Source organism: Pelodiscus sinensis, chromosome 16 (genome assembly GCF_049634645.1).
Source record: "Pelodiscus sinensis isolate JC-2024 chromosome 16, ASM4963464v1, whole genome shotgun sequence".
Lineage (NCBI taxonomy): Eukaryota > Metazoa > Chordata > Testudines > Trionychidae > Pelodiscus > Pelodiscus sinensis.
This window is the reverse complement of record NC_134726.1, coordinates 5,366,405-5,390,214: the sequence shown is the minus strand read 5'-3', so window position 1 is coordinate 5,390,214 and position 23,810 is coordinate 5,366,405. Positions and strand designations below refer to the sequence as shown.

Here is a 23,810-nt window from a genome sequence, read left to right as displayed (position 1 = left end):
TCTGAGCCAGAGCAGGGCATGTGCAAAAATCAGCTGCCAGCGAATGTGGGGGCAAGGCCTGCCCTGTGCAGATAAGGTGCAGGAGGCCTTAATTAGCCAGGCTGACTCAGGTCTGTCTCTCCCAGGGCTCTGTTAGCAATCAGTGTGGGGTAGCGGAGCGGGATTGTCTCCGTAGCCAGCCTGCGCTCCTCGCTGGCACCAAGGGCCCCAAAGCACCTCCCAGACCTGAAGAGCTTCAGCCCCTCAGCTCCCCAGGAACGTAGCCTCATCCCTGGAGAGGCAGACCGGGGGAGGCACTCACAGGGTGTCAAGGACTAGCCCAAGATCTGCGGCCTATTAGTTCAGTGCTTGAGGCAGGAAACCACCCCTTGCATTGTGCGTGTGTTAGAGTAAGGGGTGAATCACAGCTGCTAGGCTCCATCCTCTGCCCCTGAGTTAAGTGGGTGCTTGCCCTTCTCTGTGCCTCAGTTTCCCCTGTTGAATGCAGTACTGCGATGGTGCGCAGCACTCCTCCAGAGGGCGACCACGAGCTCCCAGCTGTAGTGCTGGGCCCCCTGGGGGCGAACCGACCAAGAGACACTCCAAGGGAATTGACTGGCAGGATTGGAGGTTGCAAGTCGAGAAAAAGCCCATGGTCCCTTTGAATGGGGTTACCTGGGGCAGCTGGGGAGGGAGGGGGAGGGCAGAGTCAGCTCCTCCAGTAGCCAGCCGGGGTGTAGAGCCGCACTAGCCATGCCCTGCTTTGTGTGCCGTTCACCGCAGAGCCAGGCATTCAGGGCAGTGCGCGAAGCAGGATGTACCCGGCCGCCTCTCCGGTGCCAGGCCTGGCTCGCAGGGGAGGAGCTTGACCTAGAACGGAGGTTCACAGCCGGCCCCGCCCCTCCAGAGGCACAGGGGGCAGCTAGGGACTGCCCCAGCCCCCTTATTTGAGAGCGAGCGCTGGGGGGAGGGCGAGCCAGGAGTGGGCCCTGCCACTTGAGTTCAAGCAGAAAGCCCTGCGGCTGGTAGTGACAGGGGACCTGTGCCACAGAGCTGTGCAGTTCTGCTTCCATGCACTAGAGGGCAGCAGCAGCCTCTCCCAGGTCACTAAAGGCAGCTGTGGCTGGGTGGGCAAAGCTTGTCCCCTTGCCCCGCTGCCCGGGAGGTGCCCAGATAGCAGGGTGATGGGCATGGCACAGATTTGCAGGGGGGAGCCCCACGGTAAGGGGAGTGAGCTGTACCAGGGGAAGCCTCCGGCCGAGAACGATGCCGGGGCGGGACTTGCTGCAGGGGCTCATGGCCGAAGGGCTAAGTTGGACTTTGCTGCCCAAGGGCAGCATGCAGCAGTGTGCTAAGCAAAGCATGACGCTGGCTCCTAACAATGCAGGACTGGCCAGGCAGGCTGCACGGTGGAGGGGCGGAGGGAGACTGAGTTTGCTGAGCGTGCAGGGGGAGATTTATCCCAGAGAACCCCAGGACTTTATCCCACCCTGTCTCCCAGGGGTGAGTCTGTGGGGCCGACAGGCCCTTTGCGAGTGTAACCCAGACCGTGTTCAGGGAGAAGATGGAGTCTGCACCGCAGCATGAGCTACCAGCCAGCTGGCTTTTCGCTCAAGCTGGAGAGGCTCATGCTCTAAGCTCCAGAGGTCCCCGTTTCGGTTCTGCCTGGTGGCGTTACACAAGGGCAGCGGAAGGGACACAGGACAAGGCAGCCCTGGCTGGAAGCAGGCCGGCATCTCAGCTCACTCTCACCATCGTACCTGAATGGCATCAGAGCTAGCAAGGCCTGAAAGCACAAGTGCAATGTGTCCTCAGGCCTGGCTCAGTGGCAGCACCTTCTCCGGCAGCTGTGCCCCCAGCCTTTCACCCCATGGCGAGCAGCCTCCCCCGCTCGGGTTGGGATCAGCCACAGAGCCCATCAGCAAAGGGACTTGCCGCCTGGCTTTCCCTCCCCTGCCCCAAATGAAGCCCCTCCAGCAGGCAAAACCTATGGGGCGAGCCCTGGGCCGCCCCCTTTCTAGCAGAGCTGGCGTCTTGCCCCCAGTTGCATGCCCGAGGGAACGCGTTGGCACGGCTGGGAAGTTGATGAATATTCATGGCACCAGGCTCTGAGGATTCCACGGCTTATTAACCTGCCTCCGTGCTGCCAGAATCCCCTATCTCCGGCGTGCAGCTCAAGGCAGCCCTGGAGTTTGTGAGGGGCCTGAGGGCGGAGGCTCACACTCGCAAAGAGCCAGGCGCTCACATTCATGCAGCCAGCACCATGAAACCCGGCTCAGCTACCTGCCCACCCCCCACCCATGGGTGCGGCTCAGCCCCCCAACAGCAAGCCACATACCCTATTGCCCCCAGCTGTGCCCATCTACAGGGCAAGCCAGTTCACCTGGGGCACCAGCAGGGGGAGCAATGGGGAGACCAGGAATCTAGTGGAGAGGCAGCTATTGGCTTCCTAGGGTGGCTCTTCACTAGGGGTACGTGAACCCCTGGGGTACGCAGCCTCCTCCGGGGAGACCTCAACCCGTCCAGAGCTCTGCCTCCTTTCACAAGAGGCCTACACGGCACTGGCGAGGTCAGTGCAGTCTAACGCTTTGGGGACACCCATAACTACCATGCTGCTAATGAGCTGGTAAGACTGAGGCACTCAGCCCCACTTCCCCAGGCCATATGGCTGCTTGTAGTGAGGTGTCGCTGGGGGGCACACAAGGCTAATCTGGCTCCCGGCAGGGGGACAGGAGACTGGAAAGGGGACGCGAGGGCCGTGGTGGCTCCCGGCAACGGGCACTGAGGCACTTCTCTGAACACCCAGCGACATCACACAGCGGGGGCCAGCCAGCGCTCGAAAGGCCAATGGCGCGGCCAGAGCTAGATAACGCCATGGAGGTTGGCTCCATTGATGGCGATGAGCCAGGCTGGAGTCCCTAGCCTCTGTCAGACTAGGGAACGGGCGCCGGGGGAGGGGGCGGGGAAACCACGTGGTGATTCCCTGTTCTGCTCACTCCCTCCGGGCACCCGGCTCTGGCCACTGTCAGCCCACAGGACCCGGGGCGAGACGATGACCCAGTCTGGCCGTGCTGATGTGCTCTGCCTGCCCTTAGGCTGGGCTGCGGTGCAGAGGCCCGAGGAGAATCCTCTGCCTGCAAGAGTGAGCTCTGGCCCGGCCATCACACTGGCTGCTGGGTGCTGAGGGAGCCTGCGCTATGGTGGGGGGAGGGAAGAGTGCCCTCTGCCTGGTTATCACTCTGGATAGAGGTCAGCAGGGGGCGCTGTTCCCAGGTTCCCCCCACCCCCCCCCATGGAGGTGGAGGGCAGGGGCCCTGGTGTCTGGCTACCACCCTAGCTGCAGGGGGCGAGGACTATGACCTGGTTACAGCCCCGGCTGCATGGGGTGGCGGCACGGGGCCAGGTACCACCCTGGCTGCAGGGCAGGGGGCACTGGGCTGGGTACTGCTCTGAGGGCAGCAGGCGCTGGGGCAGAGGGCTGGGCTGGTACTGCCCTGGCTGCAGGAGGCTTTAGGGCAGGGGGCTCGGGCCGCCCTGGGGGCAGGGAGCGCTGGGGTAGGGGGCTCGGGTCCAAGTGCCCCCTGGGGGCAGGGAGCGCTGGGGCAGCCGGCTCGGGCCAAGTGCCCCCTGGGGGCAGGGAGCGCTGGGGCAGCCGGCTCGGGCCAAGTGCCGCCCTGGGGGCAGGGAGCGCTGGGGCAGGGGGCTCGGGTCCAAGTGCCCCCTGGGGGCAGGAGCGCTGGGGCAGAGGGCTCGGGCCAAGTACCGCCATGGGGGTAGGAGCGCTGGGGCAGGGGGCTCGGGGCCAAGTCCCGCCATGGGGGCAGGAGCGCTGGGGCAGGAGGCTCGGGCCAAGTGCCCCCTGGGGGCAGGGAGCGCTGGGGCAGGAGGCTCGGGCCAAGTGCCCCCTGGGGGCAGGGAGCGCTGGGGCAGGGGGCTCGGGCCAAGTGCCCCCTGGGGGCAGGGAGCGCTGGGGCAGGGGGCTCGGGCCAAATGCCCCCTGGGGGCAGGAGCGCTGGGGCAGGGAGCTCGGGTCCAAGTGCCCCCTGGGGGCAGGGAGCGCTGGGGCAGGGGGCTCGGGTCCAAGTGCCCCCTGGGGGCAGGGAGCGCTGGGGCAGCCGGCTCGGGCCAAGTGCCCCCTGGGGGCAGGGAGCGCTGGGGCAGGGGGCTCGGGTCCAAGTGCCCCCTGGGGGCAGGGAGCGCTGGGGCAGGGGGCTCGGGTCCAAGTGCCCCTGGGGGCAGGAGCGCTGGGCCGGGATGGCTGCAGGGGCAGGTGCTCCGAGCGCCCCGCCCCGCCCCGCCCCGCCCCGCGCGCTCCCGGGCCCGGCCGCAGGGTCTGGCCGCGGCTGCAGCGGGGCGGGCGGCTCCGGTGGGCTCGGCGCTCCGCGGCCCCTCCTCCCCCCGCTGGGCTGCCATTGGCTCCCGGCCCCGCGTGTCCCCCATCCTCGCTGGCGCCCGCCCCCGAGCCCGGCTGCTGCGGGAGTGGAGCCCGCTCGCCTCCATCGCTCCGGAGCAGCATCGCGGGGCTGGCTGGCCGGGCACCCCCCTGCCGCCCTGGGAGCCGAGCAGCAGAGCCGCCCCCCGCCGCCCCCGGCCGCCCAGGAGCCCCGCTGCCGGCCGCCCCTGCAGCCAGCCAGCCCCGGCAGGTATATGGATAGGAGCTCCCTGCTGCAGCTCATCCAGGAGCAGGTGAGCGCTGGTTTCCACGGCAGCGGCTGCTGCTTCGCTCCGGATGGGGGGGGGGGGGATGCCAGCCCAGCTCTGGCCCGCGGCATGGGCAGGGGCTCGCTGTGCGGGGGAGGCAGGGACGCTGCAGCGATGCCCCTGGCTCTGTGCCCACCCCCATGGTATCTGCCCGGTGGCTTCTCCCCTCGCCGAGTCACCTGCCGTGAGCTCACAGCTTGGCACCAGCCGTGCTGGGGCTTGCTGCAGGCCGAGCCACGTGCCCCTCGGGGAGCGGCGTGCCTCTCATCGTGGCCTCCAGGCGGGGTCCAGCCCACTCCTCTGTGGAGCCCCGGTGTCCCCAGCCACCCCGTCCCTGGTGTGCCTCGGAAATGGAGTGGATGCGCTCGCGAGCGTGATGTGCAGCCTGCTGGCAGCGAGGGGGCGGCTTATGCTGGAGAGAGCCAAGCAGCCCCCACACAGCTCCGGCACTTCGACGCTGGCCTGCCGCGACCCCTCTGGGGCGGCTCTGGGGCACCTCCTGGCCCAGGGGCTGCTGGGTCGGGCACCTGCTCCAACACCGAGGGGCAAATAGACACTGTCGCCACCAGCCTCAGGGCCAGGCAGCTCCTGTCACTCCAGACCCCATCACGCATCCCGGCCCAGGGCTCTCCAGCACGGCGGTTCCAGTCTAGGGGCCTGATCCAGTGAGGTGCTGAGCAGTAGCATCTGCCTCCGATTGAGCAAACCATGGGGAGGGAGTGTTCAGCCCCCGGAGGAGCTGAGCCCGACTTCATTAACCCCTGAGGGCACCGAGCCTGTGATCTGACTCCAGGATTGGGCCCATGTGCCTTACCCCATGAGGGCAGCAAGGCCCGTGAGCCAACTGCAGGATCGGGCTGTAAGGCGTGAACGCTGCATTGCACTGAGCCCTCTGCTCCGACTGCAGGATCAGTCCCCAATGCAATAACCCGAGGTGGCACGAATCGCTCGGTCCTGATTGATTTCCGGCTGGCCCCTTCATCGGCTCAGACAGCCACAGTCGGTGCCCGTTAGCCAGCCCCCTGCATTGCTGGGGATTCTGCGGTGGGCCAGATCGGTGGTGAATTTTGGTTCGGAATTTAGCCTCCAAGTTCCCGGTGGCGTGACCTTGGCAAGTCCCACAACCTCCTTGGAGTGGGGAGCTGGGTTTTAAGGTACCAGGCGTCTCACTGCCAATCAGGTGCGGGATCTGAGCTGAACCTCCAGGAGCAGAGGGGTACAAAGTGTCTCAGCGGCCCTGTAAGGAAAGGATCAGAGAGCCAGGGCCTGTGAACACATCTGGGGGACGGGAGGCAGTAACGCCTAGATCAGTGGGTCTCAACCCAAGGTCCATGGGCCACTTGCGGCCAATCAGCACGCACCTCGGCCCATGTGACAGCCTCAGGGCCATACAGGTACTATATATAATGTGTGGATGCAGCCCACACAACACAGAGAGCCGCACAGGTGGACCACAATGGCCAATGCTCAGAGAACCACAGGCCTAGATGGGCTAAAGGTAGGAGAGTGTTTTGGCAGGAGTCGGGGGAGCGAGGGGGGAGACTTTGGCTTCAGACCCTGCCATCTCCTTGTCCAACATTTAGCCAGAGGTTTCAGAGCCTTCCCAGCCCTTGTGCCCTGTGAGCCGTGGTGCAGCAGCCTCGGGCGCAGGGGACATGGGTAGCAGTGGGGACAGTTTGACTTGGGAGGGTGCAGGCCACCGGCATTGGAGCAGCTGGAGATGGACTCTCTGCAGATGGAGATGAGGTGGAAATGACTTTGCTGCTGCTTTGCTCGGTTATGGGCTGAAATGCACGAGGAAAGAGGGAGAATGTGTGTGGTGTGTGTGCATCTAGACATACATGTGTATATATGGCATGCATGCATCTGTGTGTAGTGTGCAAATATGGAGCAAGTGTGCATGTGCATACATGTGTGCGGGGTGGTTCTAACTGTGCACTGTGTGTATAACATGCCTACATGCATATTCAGCTGGCTGGGTGTGTTTTCACATGGGGTACCTGTGTGTACCTGTGGTGTGCTACGTGCATGAATGTGGGAAGGCATATCACGTGTATCTGTGCATATAAATGTACACCTATATAGGGGATGTGTGTGCAGGTATAGATTTTGCACCACCATGTGTATGTGTGGGTGGGCATGTCTGTACGCAAGATGTGCAGGGATGGTATGTGTGCATCTTCATGTGCACATGTGAGGGCATGCATGTACCTGAGATGTGCAGGGATGGTATATGTGCATTTCCGATTGTAAGTGTGCCTCTGCAGAACGAGTGCATGAAAGTGCAGATATAGTGTGTATATCTGCATGTAGGTGGGTGTGCATTCTCTTGGGGCGTGCATGTGTGTGCTTGTATTTGGCACATGCAGTGTGCATGCAGACGGGTGTTGTGCATGCTTGGCTCTGCATTTGTGCGTGGTGTGTATGTATGTGCGTTTGCTGCATGTGCAGTGGTGCTAGGAGGCAGGAAGAGCAAGTGAATAGCTATTGAATCTATTGACCTAAATGGAGCTCCTGCTAGAAGTGACAAGTGGTTGCCTATTTATCTAAAGGTCGGAGCCAGTGGTGCGGGCTGTACCCCAGGGGTCTTGATTACAGTCAGACCTAGAGGCCATAAGAGTGATCAGAGGCCCTGAGTGCTAGGGGCTGTACGTGCAATATTGAAAGACAGGCACTGCCCTGAAGAGCTCACAACCCAGAGAGACCCAGGAGGAGAGACAGGGAGGCACTGAGTGGAGCAGTGACTGGGGTAGGGCCCCCCAGCTGGTGTGTGGCTGAGCCGGGAACAATGTCTTGCCTTCCAATCCAGCACTATCCACTAGCCCGCACTGCCTGGGCCGGGGGGTTGCCTACGTGAGGGGCTGTTGGGTGAGCACAGGTGTCCTGGCTTCCTCTTGACCCGCCCTTGCTAGGCCCAGTGTGCAGGGACCTGGGGGCTCCGAGGAGGAAATGAAGGTGAAATCGGCACCCTGCAGGGGGTTTATTGTGAGGGAGAACAAAGGGCGTGCTCCGCCCCCGCTCAGCCACTCTGACCGCTCCCCAGGGCGCTGCCCCACCCCCCTACAGCAGAGCACACAGGCACGCTAGCCCACAGCACAAGGGCAGCCGCGCGGGGAGAGGCTGTAACCCTTAGAGCGCTCCGGTTGTAACTTGCCTTCCTTGCCTGTAGCTAGGTTGAGGCGCTGTGATTCACACCACCTCCAAAGGGTTAATTTTGCCATGTGTTTCATTCCCTCGCCTTGTAGTCCCTTGCTCACGGCTGCTCTTGCCAGGGCCGCCCCCACGGAAGAAGTGCCCTCCCCCGCCCTGGCTCAGGCCCTCCCTGAGGCTCCAGGCTGAGCCGCGACATCGGCATTAGCTCTGTCAGTATCCCCAGGGTGCAAGAGCATCTCTGGGATGGAGAGGCTACAGCCTCCCTCCAGCCAGACTAGCGCGCGTGTGTCCGTGTCCTGCCGGTTCCACAAGGGCACTGGCCGGGAGGCTTGCCTTGAAATGCGTGTCCTGGAGAAGATGACAAAGACAATAGCACTCGCAGAATAACTCGGATGTACGGGCTTGGCCTCCCACGGGCAGACCCCAGCCTCTCTCCTGCCCTTGGCAAGGCCCTCAGACACACTCTGACTTATCTCGTCCTTCCAACCTTTTGAAAGATTTTCCCCTCCTCCACATTATTCAAAGTGCTTTTCAAGGAGGAAATAGGATCCCGCCTTCCTGGAAGCCCCGCAGCCCTGCCCGCGCCACCACCAGAGATGTGGAGTGAGGATGTGACACCCCTGGCACAGCTGAAGGTGGTGCTGGGGTAACAGGGTAGGGCTCTGCCCACCTGAGCCAGGGTGAGTTTGGCTTGTTGATTGGAAACCTGGGCAGCTCGGCCGGAGGGAGAGAGCTGGCTGGGCAGCGGGAAAGGGTGGGACTGCCAAGGAGAACTTGAAAGAGGACCCCTGGTCAGCCCATCAGAATCACCAGCTGTGCATCGCCAGACCCTCCATGTGCACACCCGAGCGCATTGCCTCTCGGAGCCGGCAGCGGAGAGGTGGATCCCTTGAAACCGTGTGGCAAGCTCAGAAGTTCACCATGTTGGGCTTGTGTCCCGGTTCAGCTTCAAGGTCTTCAGAGCTGCGCCATGGCTGCTACTGCAGCGGGCATTGCGGGGACTGTCTGGGTGCCAAGCGGGGCCATTTCTGAGCTCCGTGGCGGACACCGTGGTCCTGAACCCTGTAATCCCAACTCTCCTCGGCCCACCTGTGCTCTCCCCGGAAAGGAAGGGCAGGCTGAAGGGGTAACACACGTTTGGGGGCGACGTTTGGGGAGCTAGAAAGAACTAAGCCCCTTGCCCCCAGGGCTGGCCCACAAGATTTGGCACCGGAGGCGCGGAACTCAAATGATGCCCCCATGCTCCCTCGCTTGGGCCAAAACTTTGAAAAGTCTCAATTCTCTGGGTCCTAATGACACCCCCCCCCCAGTCTGGCCGCCTCCGTTCATCTCATGGTAAGGCCAGCACTGCCTGCCCCAAGCCTTTCGAAGGCTGCATTGCCAGGCCCCTGTATTTTAAGCACAGCCCCTGCTTTCCGGAAATTGATGTGCAAAGAATCCGGGGGCTTGTGGGTGAGGGAGGAAGAGGCAGGAGTTTCGTAAGCGAGATGCTAGGGGGGGACCAGGGTTAGCGGTTCCCGTCCTTGCCGACTTCCCTCTCTTCGCTGTTCTAGAGCTCCCACTGCAGAGGCCCTGAGCCCCCCGCATGTGCATGGATGTGCCCAGTGGATCAGGGCAGCATTAGCCCCTGTAATCAAGTCACCCCCCAAACCTTGTCTTCTGCCTTTGGAGAGCCCTCTTGGAAGCTGTGCAGAAGTGCTGGAGTGGAAGGCCTTGGACTCAGACGCTCTTGGTTCATTTCCTAGACTTCCTCGGCCACACACATGGGCGGGGAGAGACCAGCTGGGCTGAGTGTTCCCCGGGCTACTAAACCTCATGGTTTAAATCCTTTGCTTCCTCCAGGATTGTGGGACAGCACCCAGCCTCTCCGCTCTCCCATGGAATGGGGTACACAGCTACGCCAGTGTGAGAGGTCTGGTGTAGGGGAGCGCCCATCTCCTCCAGCCCCGAAGCCATCTCCCTGGTGCCTGGGGTGAGCCATTGCCTGGATCTGACGCCCTGTGACCTTGGGTTCTCTGACGCTGGTTTCTTTTGCAGCTTGATCCAGACAACACTGGTTTCATCGGCGTGGAGACCTTCGCCAGCCTGGTGCACAGCCATGAGCTGCCCCTGGACCCTGCCAAGCTGGAGATGCTGGCGGCTCTGGCCCAAAGCAATGATGAAGGGCAGATCTGCTATCAGGAGCTGGTAGACCTGGTCAGTAACGTGAGTACTAGTAACAGCACAAGCGCCAGAGCTGCCTGCTGCTGCCGGGGAAAACTCTGCCCAGGAAATGCTGCAGCTGCGCCAGTCCGTCGGGCGGGTCCGGTCCCGGAGCCCGCGAGAAGGCAGGCCCAGGATTGCACCTGACGGACAGATGGGCCTGGCAGAGCTTAGGGAGGGGAGTCGCAAAGCCCAGCCGCGGGTTGGGGACCGCTGGTTAGTTCAGCGTTAGAGACCATGGGGCAAATTCATCCCCGGTGTAACCAAGCCCAGCTCCTGCTGATACAGGGCCCTCTACCCTTGCTTGTGCCAGGCTTGAGCTTGGCCCTGAGGTGCAAACGGGGGCTCGCAGGGGGTAAGCAGGCTCCCAGAGCGCCCCGCTACACAGACAGGGATGGAGCGTATTTGGGGGATCCCTTGGGTGGAGGGTACCTGGGCTAGGGATGCTGGCGAAGGGCGCAGCCTGCATTGGTTTCTAGTGGGCACCTGCTGGCTGGCTCTAAGGGGCCGGATTAGCCCTCGGGGGTGTCTCACGGGAGGTGCCCCGCCCCCACTTCCCCACCAAGATTTTAATTGCTAAATGGAGTGCCCCCACATGGCCCCTCCCTGCACCCATCCCCCGCAGGCCCCTGCCCCTGCCTCAGCTGGAAGAAAGATTGCGACGTGGGGGGGAAAAGGGGGAAGAAAACAGAGGAGCTCCCTCCCGCCCGTCTGCTCCGTACTGCACGCCGGGAATCCCCTGCCTGGAGCATCTGTCACCTCCCGCCACCCTCTGCTCCGTGGGCAGGGGCCGTGGGGCACTGGGTGAGCAGGCGCTTTGTGGGGGAGGGGCTGGCTCGGCGCCAGGAGGGGGCGACGGAGCGCTTGGAGCCCGCGTCAGGCCGGCCCATGTTGAACGCGTTGGGGGGGGGTCTCAGCACAGCGGCCTATAGACAAGAAGCTGCTCCATGCAAACCAGCCGTGCGAGCCAGGAGGCCCAGCGTGGCGTGGGCCACGGACGCAGAGCTGCCCCTGCAGGAGCTGAGACGTGGGGGGCGGGGTGCCTTGCGTTGCTGGCCGCTGCTCGCTGGAGGCCTGGGGAAAGGACAGGGAAGCGGCGAGGCTCCCCCCAGAGGAGCCCCAGGAGGGAGATGCAGCCCCTGGGTTGCCTAGCTCTGGCCCAAGGCTTAGGATCTCCCCTAGCACTGGGGAGCCCACGCTGGCACTCCAGCCCCCCCACTGATTTTCCTGTGGGTCAGCAGCCCCTGACCCAAAAAAGGTCCCTGCCCCTGCCCTAGAGAGAGCCTCCCTTATGCTCCTAGCTGCCAGGCTGAGGTAGCTTGTCACCGTCTCCAGCGGGGAGGTGGGACCGCTCACGGCTAGGCCCTGGGGCTGCTGCCCGGTTCTGTTCAGCGCCGGAGGAAGGGCTTGGTCTGCCGTGCACCCTCTGAGCCCTAAGTGGCTGGCTCAGGCCCCCGGGCAGAGGCCTCCAAGGGAGAAGCCCTGAGGGAGGCGGAAAATTCAGAACATCGATTTTCCCCTCGTTTGCTGAGCTCTTAAAGCAGGAGGCGCCGCTGGCTGCGCAGAGAGGATCCCTTCGTTCTCTGGAGAGAGCTCCTCACTGGCCTGGCCGCTGAGGCAGTGACCCAGCAAGAGAGAGCCATGAGCATGTGTCCCCGCCCCGCTGTGCGCGCTGCATCCCCGACCCGCCGGGCCTGCCTCCCCCTCAGCACTGAGCAGGCCTTGGGGTCTCCCCCATGGCCTGAGCCAGCTGGGGAATCCCTGCCCTGCGCTGCCCTCTGCTGGCGGCGGCTGGGAGCGGCGGAGCTGGGCGTGCTGCAGTCGTGCGTCACGGTCTCTCTTTGCAGATTAGCAGTAAGCGGTCCAGCAGCTTCAAACGAGCCATTGCCAATGGGCAGAGGGCGCTGCCCCGGGACGTGCTGCTGGACGAGACCGGGCTGGGCTTCTACAAGCGCTTTGTCCGCTACGTGGCCTATGAGATCCTGCCCTGCGAGATGGACCGGCGCTGGTACTTCTACCAGCACCGCACCTGCCCGCCGCCCATCTTCATGGCCGTCGTCACGCTGGCCCAGGTACGCTGACTGCTCCTGGGCACCGCGCCGGCCTAGACACCGGCCATGCCACCGGGGGCCGTCCTGTGCCACCGGCCATGGCTTGGGCTTCCTGGCAGCGGTATGTGATCCCGGGGCACCTTGCTGAACTCCAAAGCCAGGCCAGGAAGCGGCTGTCACAGAGGCACCCAGCCGGGCAGCCGGAGGGCGTATTGCAGGCTCAGCTCGGCCTAGAGGGGAGTTCCTCGTGGTTGCCCCGACAACCTGCCCCTTTCCTTCTGCAGATCATCGTGTTCCTCTGCTACGGGGCCCGGCTGAACAGGTGGGTTCTGCAGACGTACCACCCGGAGTACATGAAGAGCCCGCTGGTGTACCACCCGGGGCACCGCGCCCGGGCCTGGCGGTTCTTCACCTACATGTTCATGCACGTTGGGTAAGGACCTGTTGTTCCCCGGGCCACCCAGGAGGTAGGCAGCTCGGCTGATGCACAGAGCCTGCGCTCCCTTCCCACTGAGGCAGGTGGGACTCTCACTGAAGCAGGGTGGGGCAGCCCAGGGCTGGATGAACTGGGACCGGAATCCCGGGTTTTCCCTCCTCCCCAGAGATCAGAGCTTGCAGCTCCAGCTGAGGTCTGGGCGGCTGCTTGTTCTGAACTGCGGACGAGAGCCCTGGATTTCTGTCCTGGGGCACAGGAGGGACGGCTCCTGGGAACTGGTTACCTCTAGGCTAGCCCAGATCGGGAGGGGCCGAAAGGCATTCCCACCCCATGGCCGTATGCTGGCCCGTGTGGAGAGAGGGGGTGAGTCTCAGTGCGGTTCCTGCTGCACAAGGCGGATTGGGCTTGGAGGCAGACCTGGCCTCTCCTGATAGGTGTGGTCCCTCCAGGCCGGGGCACTGCTGAGAGTCACTGCAGCTGGCAGTGAGCCCGCCAATCCAGGGGAGAGGCCTGTGCTAGCTCTGCTTGAGCTAGGGCAGTAAAACCAGCAGGGTGGACACGGCAATACAGGCAGTGGCCTGGGCTGGCCACTCACCCCAGGCTCACACTGGAACGGCTCGCCTGAGCCGCACCGCCTGGGCTGCGAGGGTTAGCTGGAGCGGAGGTAGCACCTGTCTGTCTCCAACCACGCTACGAGGTAGGCTCCCGGCTGCAGAGTAGCCATCCCCGAGCGGAGTCTCGGAGGGGCGGGGTACCGTGTGTTGCAGCTGCCCGTGGTGCCCTGGGTAGTAAAGGACATCTGCCTCTGGGTGTGTGTGTGCTGAGCTGCGTGAACAGTGAGCCCGTTACTTACAGGATATTTCAGGGCTAGAATGGAGCCCCAGCTGGGTTTGCAGCCCTTCTTTAGGATTCATTATTTCTCGCCGTATTACCAAAGATTCTAGAGCCCCCTTGTCGCGTACTGGGACCCCAGCCCCGGTGCTAGGGGCTGTACAAATGGGACAAAACAGTCCCTGTCCCAGAGAGCATGTGCGCGAAGTAGGAGCCCAGGGATTCCAGAGAGATTCAGGCAGCGAGATGGGGGTGGGACAAGGAGACAGACTAGTCAGCGTGGTCAGCAGTGGTCTCAGAGCACCCGCAGCCCAATCCCTGTTCGGTTTTTTTGTAGGTCTCCCTGGCACTGGGGTGGTGGTGCCTTGAAATAGATCCCCGATGCCGGCATCAGTGGGACCCTAGAGCCTGCCTGGCATTTCAGGATCCGGCCAGGACTCATTGCTCTACACCCAGGGTGTTCCCGGCCGCATGCTGGGAGGCTGCAGCTGGGTCTTTCTATCCCAGACCTTCCCCAGGAGGTCTCGGCCCAGTGGGTGAATGTGGCTCCCAAGGCTCCATGTGGAACCAGGTTCAGCTGGACCTGGCAGTGGTGTTGACACAAGCAGCATCCCTGCACAGGGAAGAGGGTGGCTCAGGGCCGCTCCTGCAGGAGGGAGCTTTTCGGTCTCCATCCCCGGTCCTGCCTCGGTTAGGTGGGCTCAGTCAGTCCCCTCCTCGGTGGATACTCCAAGGGGGGGCTGGGAGCCGCCCTCTGAGCGAGAATTGCAGGAGCAGGGTCTGGGCTACGCAAGGGACCATAGGAGGCAGGCGGTTCTATTCACCCCTCCGCCACTAGCTTACTCCATGCCCTTGGGCACGTCACCGCCCCCGTGTCTCAGGAAAACGGGAGTGCCGCAAGGACTCATTCGTGTGTATAAAGTGCCGGGAGAGCCTGAGGCGAGGTGCCGTGGGTGTGCAGAGCTGGGCCCTGAAAATCAGCCTCCTCCCTCCCCCCGCCACGCGGGCCTTCCAGCTCAGGGTTGACACCCTCTGGCTGGGATGGGTGGAGGCTCTTGAGAGGAAGCGGGTATCTACCTCCCATGGAAACGGATGGGAATTTGAGGGGCTTACCCGCATCTCCCAGAGTTGGGCCCCATTGCTCCGTACTGAGGCCAGCAAGGGAAAGTGCTCAGAAGGGAACCGGGGCCAGTCTCGATTTGCATTTCTTATTCCCACTAACTCCCTGATCTGTCCTTGCACAGAGCACTGCGTACTATGCCTCCCTGGCCCAATAGGGGGCGCTCTACTTGTCTGCCCCACAGCGAGTTCCTGGAGTGACCTTGTGTCCATGTCTCTGTCCAGGCTGGAACAGCTGGGATTCAACGCCCTCCTTCAGCTGATGATCGGGGTCCCCCTGGAGATGGTCCATGGCATCTTACGCATCAGCTTCCTCTACCTGGCAGGAGTGCTGGCAGGTAGGTGGGGAACGCCTGGCCGGAGAGCACCTCTTGCAGGTTTTCCCGGGGTCATTCCGAATGCTCCCTGGGCCCCTCCCCAGTTGTCTGTCACACGCTGGGAAGGCCCAGGCACACAGCCTGAGAGCTTCGAGCTGACTTCTCCTGCCCTCCGGCCAGCGTCTTGTCTCCTTCCCTCCTCCCTTGGCCTTTCTTTTCCTTTCTTTCTCTCTTCCCTCCGGTTTCTCTCTTCTCCTGCCTTCCTTTAGACCTTCTCTCTCCTCTCCCCAGGCACTGCGGCTCCGCCCCTCCCCCCCTGCTCTCCCAACCCCCACCCGCTAAGCTGTCAGAGTTCTCCATTTCCTTCTCGATTATTCCCTGAAGGGTCGGCGCCTCCAGCAGGAATCAATAAAGAATTAGAGCTGCTCGTGATACAACAAGGACAAATGTAAAATACTCCACTTAGGAAGAACAATTAGTTGCATGCCTGCAAAATGGGAAGTGACTGTCTAGGAAGGACTGCGGAAAGGGATCCAGGGGTCAGAGTGGATCACAAGCTAAATATGAGTTGACAGTGTGTGACACTGTTGCAAAAAAGGCAAACATGATTCTGGGCTGCATTCACAGGAGTGTCGTGAGCAAGACACGAGAAGTCATTCTTCTGCTCTACTCTGCGCTGGTTAGGCCTCAGTTGGAGTATTGTGTCCAGTTCTGGGCACCACATTTCAGGGAAGATGTGGAGAAATTGGAGAAGGTCCAGAGAAGAGCAACAAAAATGATTAAATGTCTAGAGAACATGATCTCTGAGGGAAGGCTGGAAGAACGGGGCTTGTTTAGTTTAGAAAAGAGAAAACAGAGGAGACTTGACAGCGGTTTTCAAGTATCTAAAAGGGTGTCATAAGGAGGAGGAAGAAAGGTTGTTTTCCTTGGCCTCTGAGGACAGGACAAGAAGCAATGGGCTTAAACTGCAGCAAGGGAGGTTTAGGTTGGACATTAGGAAAAACTTCCTAATGGTCAAGGTGGTTCAGCACTGGGATAAATTGCCTAGGGAAGTTGTGGAATCTCCATCACTGGAGATACTTAAGAGCAGGTTAGATGAACATTTGTCAGGGTTGATCCAGATGGTGGTTAGCCCTGCCATGAGCACAGGGACTGGTCCTGTCCAGGTTTCTTCCAGTTTCAGTAGTTCCAGTACTCTGTGACCCATCCTCAGGCCAGGCAGCTATCTTGTGTGTACTTAACAGCCTGGGTAAGATGGGGTATGAGCTGATTGTGTGTGTGTGTGTGTATCCAGTGTGTATACATGGCCTGGGTAAGGTGTGGCACGAGCTGATTGTAGGCACTGTGTTGTGCTATCCAGTGCAGTGTGTAGCTACGGCCTGGGTAAAGTATGGAGTGTGCTGATTGTAGGCGCTGTGGGTGTGTTGTGCTGTCCGGTGCGGTGTGTAGCTACGGCCTGGGTAAGGTGTGGCGTGTGCCAGTAGTAGGCGCTGGGGGTGTGTTGTGCTATCCGGTGCGGTGTGTAGCTACGGCCTGGGTAAGGTGTGGCGTGTGCCAGTAGTAGGCGCTGTGGGTGTGTTGTGCTATCCGGTGCGGTGTGTAGCTACGGCCTGGGTAAGGTGTGGCGTGTGCCAGTAGTAGGCGCTGTGGGTGTGTTGTGCTATCCGGTGCGGTGTGTAGCTACGGCCTGGGTAAGGTGTGGCGTGTGCCAGTAGTAGGCACTGTGGGTGTGTTGTGCTATCCGGTGCGGTGTGTAGCTACGGCCTGGGTAAGGTGTGGCGTGTGCCAGTAGTAGGCGCTGTGGGTGTGTTGTGCTATCCGGTGCGGTGTGTAGGTATGGCCTGGGTAAGATGTGGTGTGGATGCAGTGAGGTGTGAGCTGCTGAGGCCAATGGTGTGTGTGTTGGGTGAGTGCGTGTGGGCTCTGGAGAGGTGCTGTGTGTTCGGGGTGGTGCGGGGAGCAGCATGCGCACTGTGCCAAGTTACCATGGCGACAGGAGGGGCAAGTGTAACTGTTGCACAGTCAGATGCAGAGGACTAGCCCGAGCATGGAAACCCTCATTCAGACTGCTGCTGAGCGAGTGAGAGCCAGGGCTGGGAGCCCCTCACCCAGAGTGCCTGGTTGCCCTGCCCCTCCTCAGGAGAGGGGTGCCGTCTGCACAGGACGATCCTCTCTCCCCGGCCCCGTACCCCCTCTCCTCTCTTGTCCGCAGGCTCCCTGACCGTCTCCATCACAGACATGAGGGCCCCTCTGGTCGGGGGCTCGGGAGGCGTCTACGCCCTCTGCTCTGCTCACCTGGCCAACGTTGTCATGGTAGGTACCCTGGCCCTGCAGCCAGGCCGCGCCTGGGGAGGACCCGCTGGAAAGGGGCTGATTTGCCTCTCCTCCCAGCTCGGCCAATCTGGCGTCCCTCGGGGTCGCAGGACAGCAGGGAGGACGTCTCTGGGCCAGGCCAGGCTAAGCGGGATGTGGCCTGGCACTGAGCATCACGGCGAGCCGGGCGCGTAGCTGGGCCTGCCCAGTCTCCGTCAGTCGCCCCTCTGCTCACGTTCCAACAACCAGCGTTGGTCCATAACTCGCCCATGGGCGGCAGCGCAGGAGGGGCCGATTCAATCCTGATCTGTGGCCCGTTCCCCGGGGGGCCCTGCCCTGGCATGGTGGGCACTGCCAAGCAGGAGAGCGCTGATTGGCACAAGGAGAGGCCTTTGCCAGTGACCGTTGGGCAGCTCGGGTAGGCTCCGCATGGGTATCTGCCTCCCTGAAGCTGGCCCGTCTCTGTGCCTGCACCCAGGCATGTTAGCAGCCCCCTGCTCTGGGCCTGTAACCCGGCTCAGGCCCCTGTGTTTGTCCAGGGGCGTGGCTGGGGGCAGGTGGCGGGTTCCCCACGCACACGCAGCGTCGCTCCTTCCTGCTGCCCTTTTGAATGGGGAGTCTCAGGCCGCCCGCCCGCAGGCCCCTCCCACTTTGAAATGGGGGGCAGCGCTCCCAACGGGACCCCAGCCCCCCCGCCTCAACGTGGCGTCTCTGTCCCCAGAACTGGGCGGGGATGCGCTGCCCGTACAAGCTGCTGCGGATGGTCCTGGCTCTGGTGTGCAGTAAGTACCTGTCGGAGGCGGGCGGCAGGGCCCCTGGGAGCCTCGCTGGCTGAGGCTGCCGGCGGCGCAGAGGTGAATTGAGATGTCAAAGGCAGAAGGGACCGAGCTGATCTGCTAGTGCGGCCCTGGGTGTCGTGCAAGCCAGCGAACTTCCCCAGGGATTCCTGCTCGGGGGGATGACGCGTCCTGAGTGTCCGTGAATATTCCCAGTGCGCTGACTTGTGACTGGACTAATCCCAGCCTCATCCGGGCCGTGACCCCGTGCACCCCCCGTCCCGAGTGCCAAAGCAGGGGCAGCTGGCTGTGGACCCCCTGGACACGTTTGCTCCCCACTAGGGGTGGGAGGAGTTAGAGCATCTGGGCTCAGTGCAGTGAAGAGCCCAACGGTACCAGGGCTTCTTCCCCCTCCGATCTGCAAGTGCCCCGGGGATGCCCTGCCTGTGGGAGAAGGGAGAGCAGGGCGCTGCTGCAACCGTGGGGAGGGGCCAGAGCATGAGAAGGGGCGATTCCCCGGGGGGCGACTCTCGGCCAAGGGCTCCTCAGCAGCGTTGGGGCCACCGTTCTCACTCCTCGTCCTCCCCCCGCAGTGAGCTCCGAGGTGGGCCGTGCCGTCTGGCTCCGTTTCTCTCCGCCCCTGGCGGCCTCTGGCCCCCAGCCCAGCTTCATGGCCCACCTGGCAGGCGCCATTGTGGGCATCAGCATGGGGCTGACCATCCTGCGCAGCTACGAGGAGAAGCTGCAGGACCAGTGTGGCTGGTGGGTGGTGCTGCTCTCCTACGCCACCTTCCTCGTCTTCGCCGTCTTCTGGAACGTCTTCGCCTACGACCTGCTGGGGACACAGATCCCCCCTCCGCCCTAGCACCCCCGGGCCCTCCGCACCCACCCCCAAAGTGCCAAAACCCAGACGACGCGGGTGCCAACCGCCCAGCTGGCGACGTGCCTGGTACCAGCGCACGCTCTTTCTGCCAGCGTATCCATCGCAGCTGGGCGCCAGACTGGAGCTTCCTCGGCCCTGCCTGGGGATGGGAGGCAACCCAGAAACAAGGAAAGCTGCCCGCCCACAAATCCCGAGGCAAGCTCCCTCCCTCCGCAGCACCGCAGAGCTCGGCCGGAAAGCGATCCCGCCTCGTGGATTTGAGTGCAAGTGTGGCCCTGGGCGGCAGTGACCCAGCAGGCCTGCCCCCCCCCGTGCCAGCGCCCCCCTGAATGTACAGTTTTCCTGCCTCTCCCTTACCCGTCCAGAGCTCTCTGAGGCCAGCCCAGCTACTCTGCTGTGGCAGCACCAGCACAGCAGGGACCCCGTGAAATACTCCTCCCCAGAAAGATGGTGCTCGCTCGCCTGCTCGTGGTCGGGCCCTTTTCCTGCTTTTCCTCCCTGCTCCCCGTTCTCCGGGCAGCCCCTTACTGCAGCGTCCTGCCGGGGGGAAACGCTCCCTGCATGACATCTCTGCTCCTTGCGTCTAGCCCAGGAGAGAGTGGCGCGGGGGGACTCCGCTTGCCCATGGCCTGCCGAGACAGGGCAGGCAGCAGCAGCCGCAGATGCTGCCTGACTCTGCAGAGGACAAGGCCAATACAGCTGGGTGCAGGGGCTGACAGGAGCCCTCAGCGTAGCCCCAGGTCAGGAGGGAGTCCACCTTTCCTGTAGCCCTAGCAAAGAGCCATGCCAAGCTCTGGTCTCTACAAAGGGCAGCTGAAGTGCTCCCGGGCTTATTGACCCTTTACGAGCTCACCTAGCGCACAGTTCAGGGCGCGTCTCGGCACCTACCCACTGTGCAGGGTCCAGGGCCTCTCCGCCCAGCTCCCGACACCAATCGCTCGTTTACATGACGGACTCTGGGGCCAACAACATTTTTTTCTGAGCCAAATCAGAGCTGAGACCGGCCAGACTCGTTTCCGCGGTGAGCCTGAGGTTGGCTTTCCAGGTCCCAAAGCCCGCACACCCGCAGGGCTTTCGACAGTAGGTGTGAAACTCACCCCCTGGACTTGCACCGCAGCAGCAGGCGTTGCCGGGGCCTTTCCAGAGCAGTGGGCTGAGGCCCCGTGCTGAGGGGGCAGGGCTGGCTGAGGGAAAGAGGCAGGACCCGCATTTGAAGTCTGACCCTTTTTGGAGTATAAATAAATATTTTGCACACCACGTGGCCTTGCTGTGCTCTGTCTGTTGCAGTGCTGTGCTCTGACTCCTTCCTTTTCCAGGAAAACAAAGGGGAGCGCTTGGCAAACCCGCAGAAACCACACTTGCTTCTTTGCTCCTGAGTGGGTGATAGCCCTCATCTTCATCAGCGAGTTAGGTAACAGCGTAGTGAGCGCGCTTACCACGTTTGTGGGCAATGTCCAGCTGAGAGGGGCTGTGAGTTCTTTGGAGGGCAGGATTAAAATTCAAAATGATCTGGACACACCGGAGAAATGGTCTGAGGTGAATCGGATGAAGTTTCATAAGGACGAATGTCAAGTACTCCACTTAGGGAGGAACAATCAGTTTCATACACACAGAATGGGAAGGAGTATCAGAGGGGTAGCCATGTTAATCTGATTCCTGTGGCACCTTCTAGACTAACCGAAATGTTGGAGCATAAGCTTTCGTGGGCAAAGACCCACTTTGTCAGATACATGTAGTGGAAATTTCCAGAGGCAGGTATAAATATGCAGGCCAGAATAAGGCTAGAGATGACAAAGTGGATCTAGAAGTGGGCCTCATCCTCCCTGATTGGATCCACCTCGTCATTTCTGGCCTGCATATTTATACCTGCCAGTGGAAATTTCCACTACATGCATCTGACGAAGTGGGTCTTTGCCCACGAAAGCTCATGCTCCAACACTTCGGTTAGTCTATAAGGTGCCACAGGACTCCTCGCCGCTTTTACAGAATGGAAGGAACACTGCAAAAAGGGATCTGGAGGCCCTATGGACCACAAGCAACAGTGTGATGCTGTTGCAAAGAACGCAAACATCATTCTGGGGTGTATTAGCAGGAGTGTTGTAAGTAAGACACAAGGGCTGTGTCTAGACTGGCAAGTTTTTCCGCAAAAGCACTTGCTTTTGCGGAAAAACTTGCCAGCTGTCTACACTGGCTGCTTGAATTTCCGCAAGAACACTGACGATCTCATGTAAGATTGTCAGTGTTCTTGCGGAAATACTATGCTGCTCCCGTTCGGGCAAAAGCCCTCTTGTGCAAATGCTTTTGCGCAAGAGGGCCAGTGTAGACAACGCGGTGTTGTGCTGCGCAAAAAAGCCCTGATGGCGAAAATGGCAATCGGGGCTTTCTTGCGCAAACCTGCGTCTAGATTGGCACAGACGCTTTTCCGCAAAAAGTGCTTTTGCGGAAAAGCGTCCGTGCCAATCTAGATGCTCTGTTCCGCAAATGCATTTAACAGAAAAACTTTTCCGTTAAAAGCATTTGCGGAAAAACTTGCCAGTCTAGACGCAGCCAAGAAGTCATTCTTCCTAACAGGGAGGTTCAGCACTGGAATAAATTGCCTCAGGCAGTTGTGGAATCTCCATTAGTGGAGATATTTAAGAGCAGGTTAGACAAGCATCTGTCAGGGATGGTCTAGATGGTGCTTAGTCCTGCCATGAGTGCAAAGAAGTGGACTAGATGACTTCCCAAGGTCCCTTCCAGTCGTAGGATTCGCTGTGGCCCAAGTGGAAATTGCTGGCTCAGGGAGAGCCACTTGTGACAAGTGGGTTTGTGGCTGATGATATTAAAGGACTGAGTATTTGACATAGGTCTGCTTTCCACCTTTGCTTCATGCGTTGGGTGCTAGTGTAGTTTGTCCCACATGTCAAGAGTCTGGGGGCTTGGCTACAGGGGAAGTTATTCTTCAGTCATGCTGTGTGTGAATGCTCTTATTCCAGATAAAAATTTTGTTCCAACAAAATCCATTTTGGAGACGGATTAAGCTACATTGCAAGAAGGCACTCTGCTCCTAAGAGCAGTCTCGCAGGGAAGGAATCAGGAGTAGTTCATCTGCTTGCCAATCACACCCTACTTTATTCCAGATTAGCAGTCTTGTGTAGACGAGCCCAAAGGCCTTCCAGGTGATTTGCACCAGCCGATGGTAGGGTCAGCACCTCAGCTGCAGTAAATCACCATAGCTCTGGCTTCAGTAGAGTGATGGGCTTTTAACTTGGCAGTACCACACCCAAATCCGATTCACTTCCAGTCCAGCTCTGCTGGCCACCCTTATCCTGCCAAATACCTTCATGGAAAAAGCACAGTATAGACACTGGCCTGGCTAGGCGGGGCTATCCCAGGGTAGACAGGGCACTCTGCAGCTTGGAAAACCCTCCGTCAGGAGGGAGGCAGAGGTGGGTCTCTACCCCAGATGGGAGCCTTGAGGTGGTGCCCTCATGAAATCACAAGGGGGAATTCAGGTGCAAGTGCCCTGAACTATGACTTTAACTTCCTGGAGAATCTCTCCAGGCTCAGAGCCCTCTCAGCCTGCGTGTGGTGCCTGGTGGGAACACGTTTGATGGCGTTCCAGTATCTCAGAAAGGACACTTCTCTAGGAGGGCTATTGCCGGGCTGTAGTCTGAAGGGAACATAATGTAGGTAGCAGCTGTACAGCCTACGTATTCACAGCAGTATGCTGTACATCCACCCACACCCCCCAAACAGCACAGTCCACCACCCAACCTCTCAGCAGTATATATGTGTGTGTGCTCACAGCCGCACACCGGAACAGTGCGCCACACACATGGTCTCACTCCTTTTGAGCAACGTTCCTCTCTTTCCCCCACCCCCAAATGTATTCACTCCCGGTTTTCCAGAATCGCGTTCTCTGATTTCCAACACCTCTGTTCCCTCTCGCTGTTTGCATTCTGATGCCTGCTAATTCTGTCAGCTGTTAACTTAATTAGCGTGCTGTTTACTTCTACTGCCAGAGCGTTAACAATGAAATCAGGCCTAAGCTGCTCCCTGCAGGGGCTGATTTCTCCCCTCCACCCAACTCAACGCCTTGCCATTTATCCTGCCTTCAGCAGGCAGGTGACAGCACTTGGATTCCAGCCACTTAGGCTGTATAGCTTTGGCTGGATGTAAAGCATTTGCTACAGTGACTCATGGAAACTGGATGAGGAAAATCAGTTCTATCAGCTGCATGCCCTTCCTTTGGGAATGGGGGAAAAGATCAAGGGATACCCAGATTGTCTTATAACTAGGTCTTTATATGGCTAATTGTTATGGCATGCTTGGAACCTTGGTGGCATGGCTTTCCTTCAAGCTCAAGCATGTTACAAAGATGTGAATGATTACCCTCATTTTACTGATGAGGACCAGAGGGAAACCCCCGGTGACGTTCCCAAGGTTGTTAATCAGCAAGTTAAAGATGGGGCCAGCAGCTGGGTGTCTTAACTTTCAGACTAGGTCTTAGTCTATGGGCTAAGCCAGGCTGACAAGCCGTTTATTGTTCATAGATCTTCTCTCCTGTAGGGCTTTCCTTTTATGACTGTTCTAAGGCTCAGGAATATCACCATAGTTGTGGAGGGTGAAATCTCAGCAGAGACTTTACTAATTGCAACCCCCACCTGGGGAAACTGTATTTGGCTTTAGCTTCTAACTTTCTAATAAGCAACAGGAGTGTTCACAAGAGGGTGCAAAGTGAAATCTGCAAACAAGGAGTAACAATCACATATGCTCTGACTGGGAGCCTGTCCGAGTCCTTTGCTAACTCGGCCCTATGTCAGGTGACTGGGATTAGGAAATTGGTAGAGATAGTTGCAGTCCTCCAGAGTTTTTCTGGGCACAAGGGAACCGTAAAGAAAAACGGGGAGGGAAATGTCTCCTTGTGCTGCAGGTTTGAAGAGCTGTTGCATGTGGTAGCAGGGGTACAAAGGGCATTGTAAACAGCTAGCTAGGATAAGTCATGAATTCCAAGAATACTATAATCCAGACACGAGTGCTCTGTGGGAAAATCATGCTCTTTCTGCA

The 23,810-nt window shown here is 60.3% G+C and overlaps 1 protein-coding gene across 4 annotated transcripts; it reads left to right on the top strand.

The window, feature by feature from the left end:
• The first annotated feature begins 3,891 nt into the window (after positions 1-3,891).
• Positions 3,892-20,030, top strand: RHBDL1 (rhomboid like 1). 4 transcript variants are annotated; one of them, XM_075899210.1, is made up of 8 exons: positions 4,128-4,665; positions 9,871-10,038; positions 11,883-12,107; positions 12,371-12,519; positions 14,698-14,810; positions 17,002-17,102; positions 17,824-17,884; positions 18,472-20,030. In XM_075899210.1, the coding sequence occupies exons 1-8, from the start codon at positions 4,234-4,236 to the stop codon at positions 18,741-18,743; spliced, it is 1,521 nt and encodes a 506-aa protein (XP_075755325.1). In that variant the 5' UTR covers positions 4,128-4,233; the 3' UTR covers positions 18,744-20,030. The 4 variants fall into 4 exon arrangements, 3 of the variants coding, with proteins under 3 accessions (XP_075755325.1, XP_075755327.1, XP_075755326.1); XM_075899212.1 differs by having other exon boundaries at positions 4,129-4,665; positions 12,371-12,408; XM_075899211.1 differs by having other exon boundaries at positions 4,130-4,665; positions 9,871-10,029.
• The last annotated feature ends 3,780 nt before the right edge of the window (positions 20,031-23,810 follow it).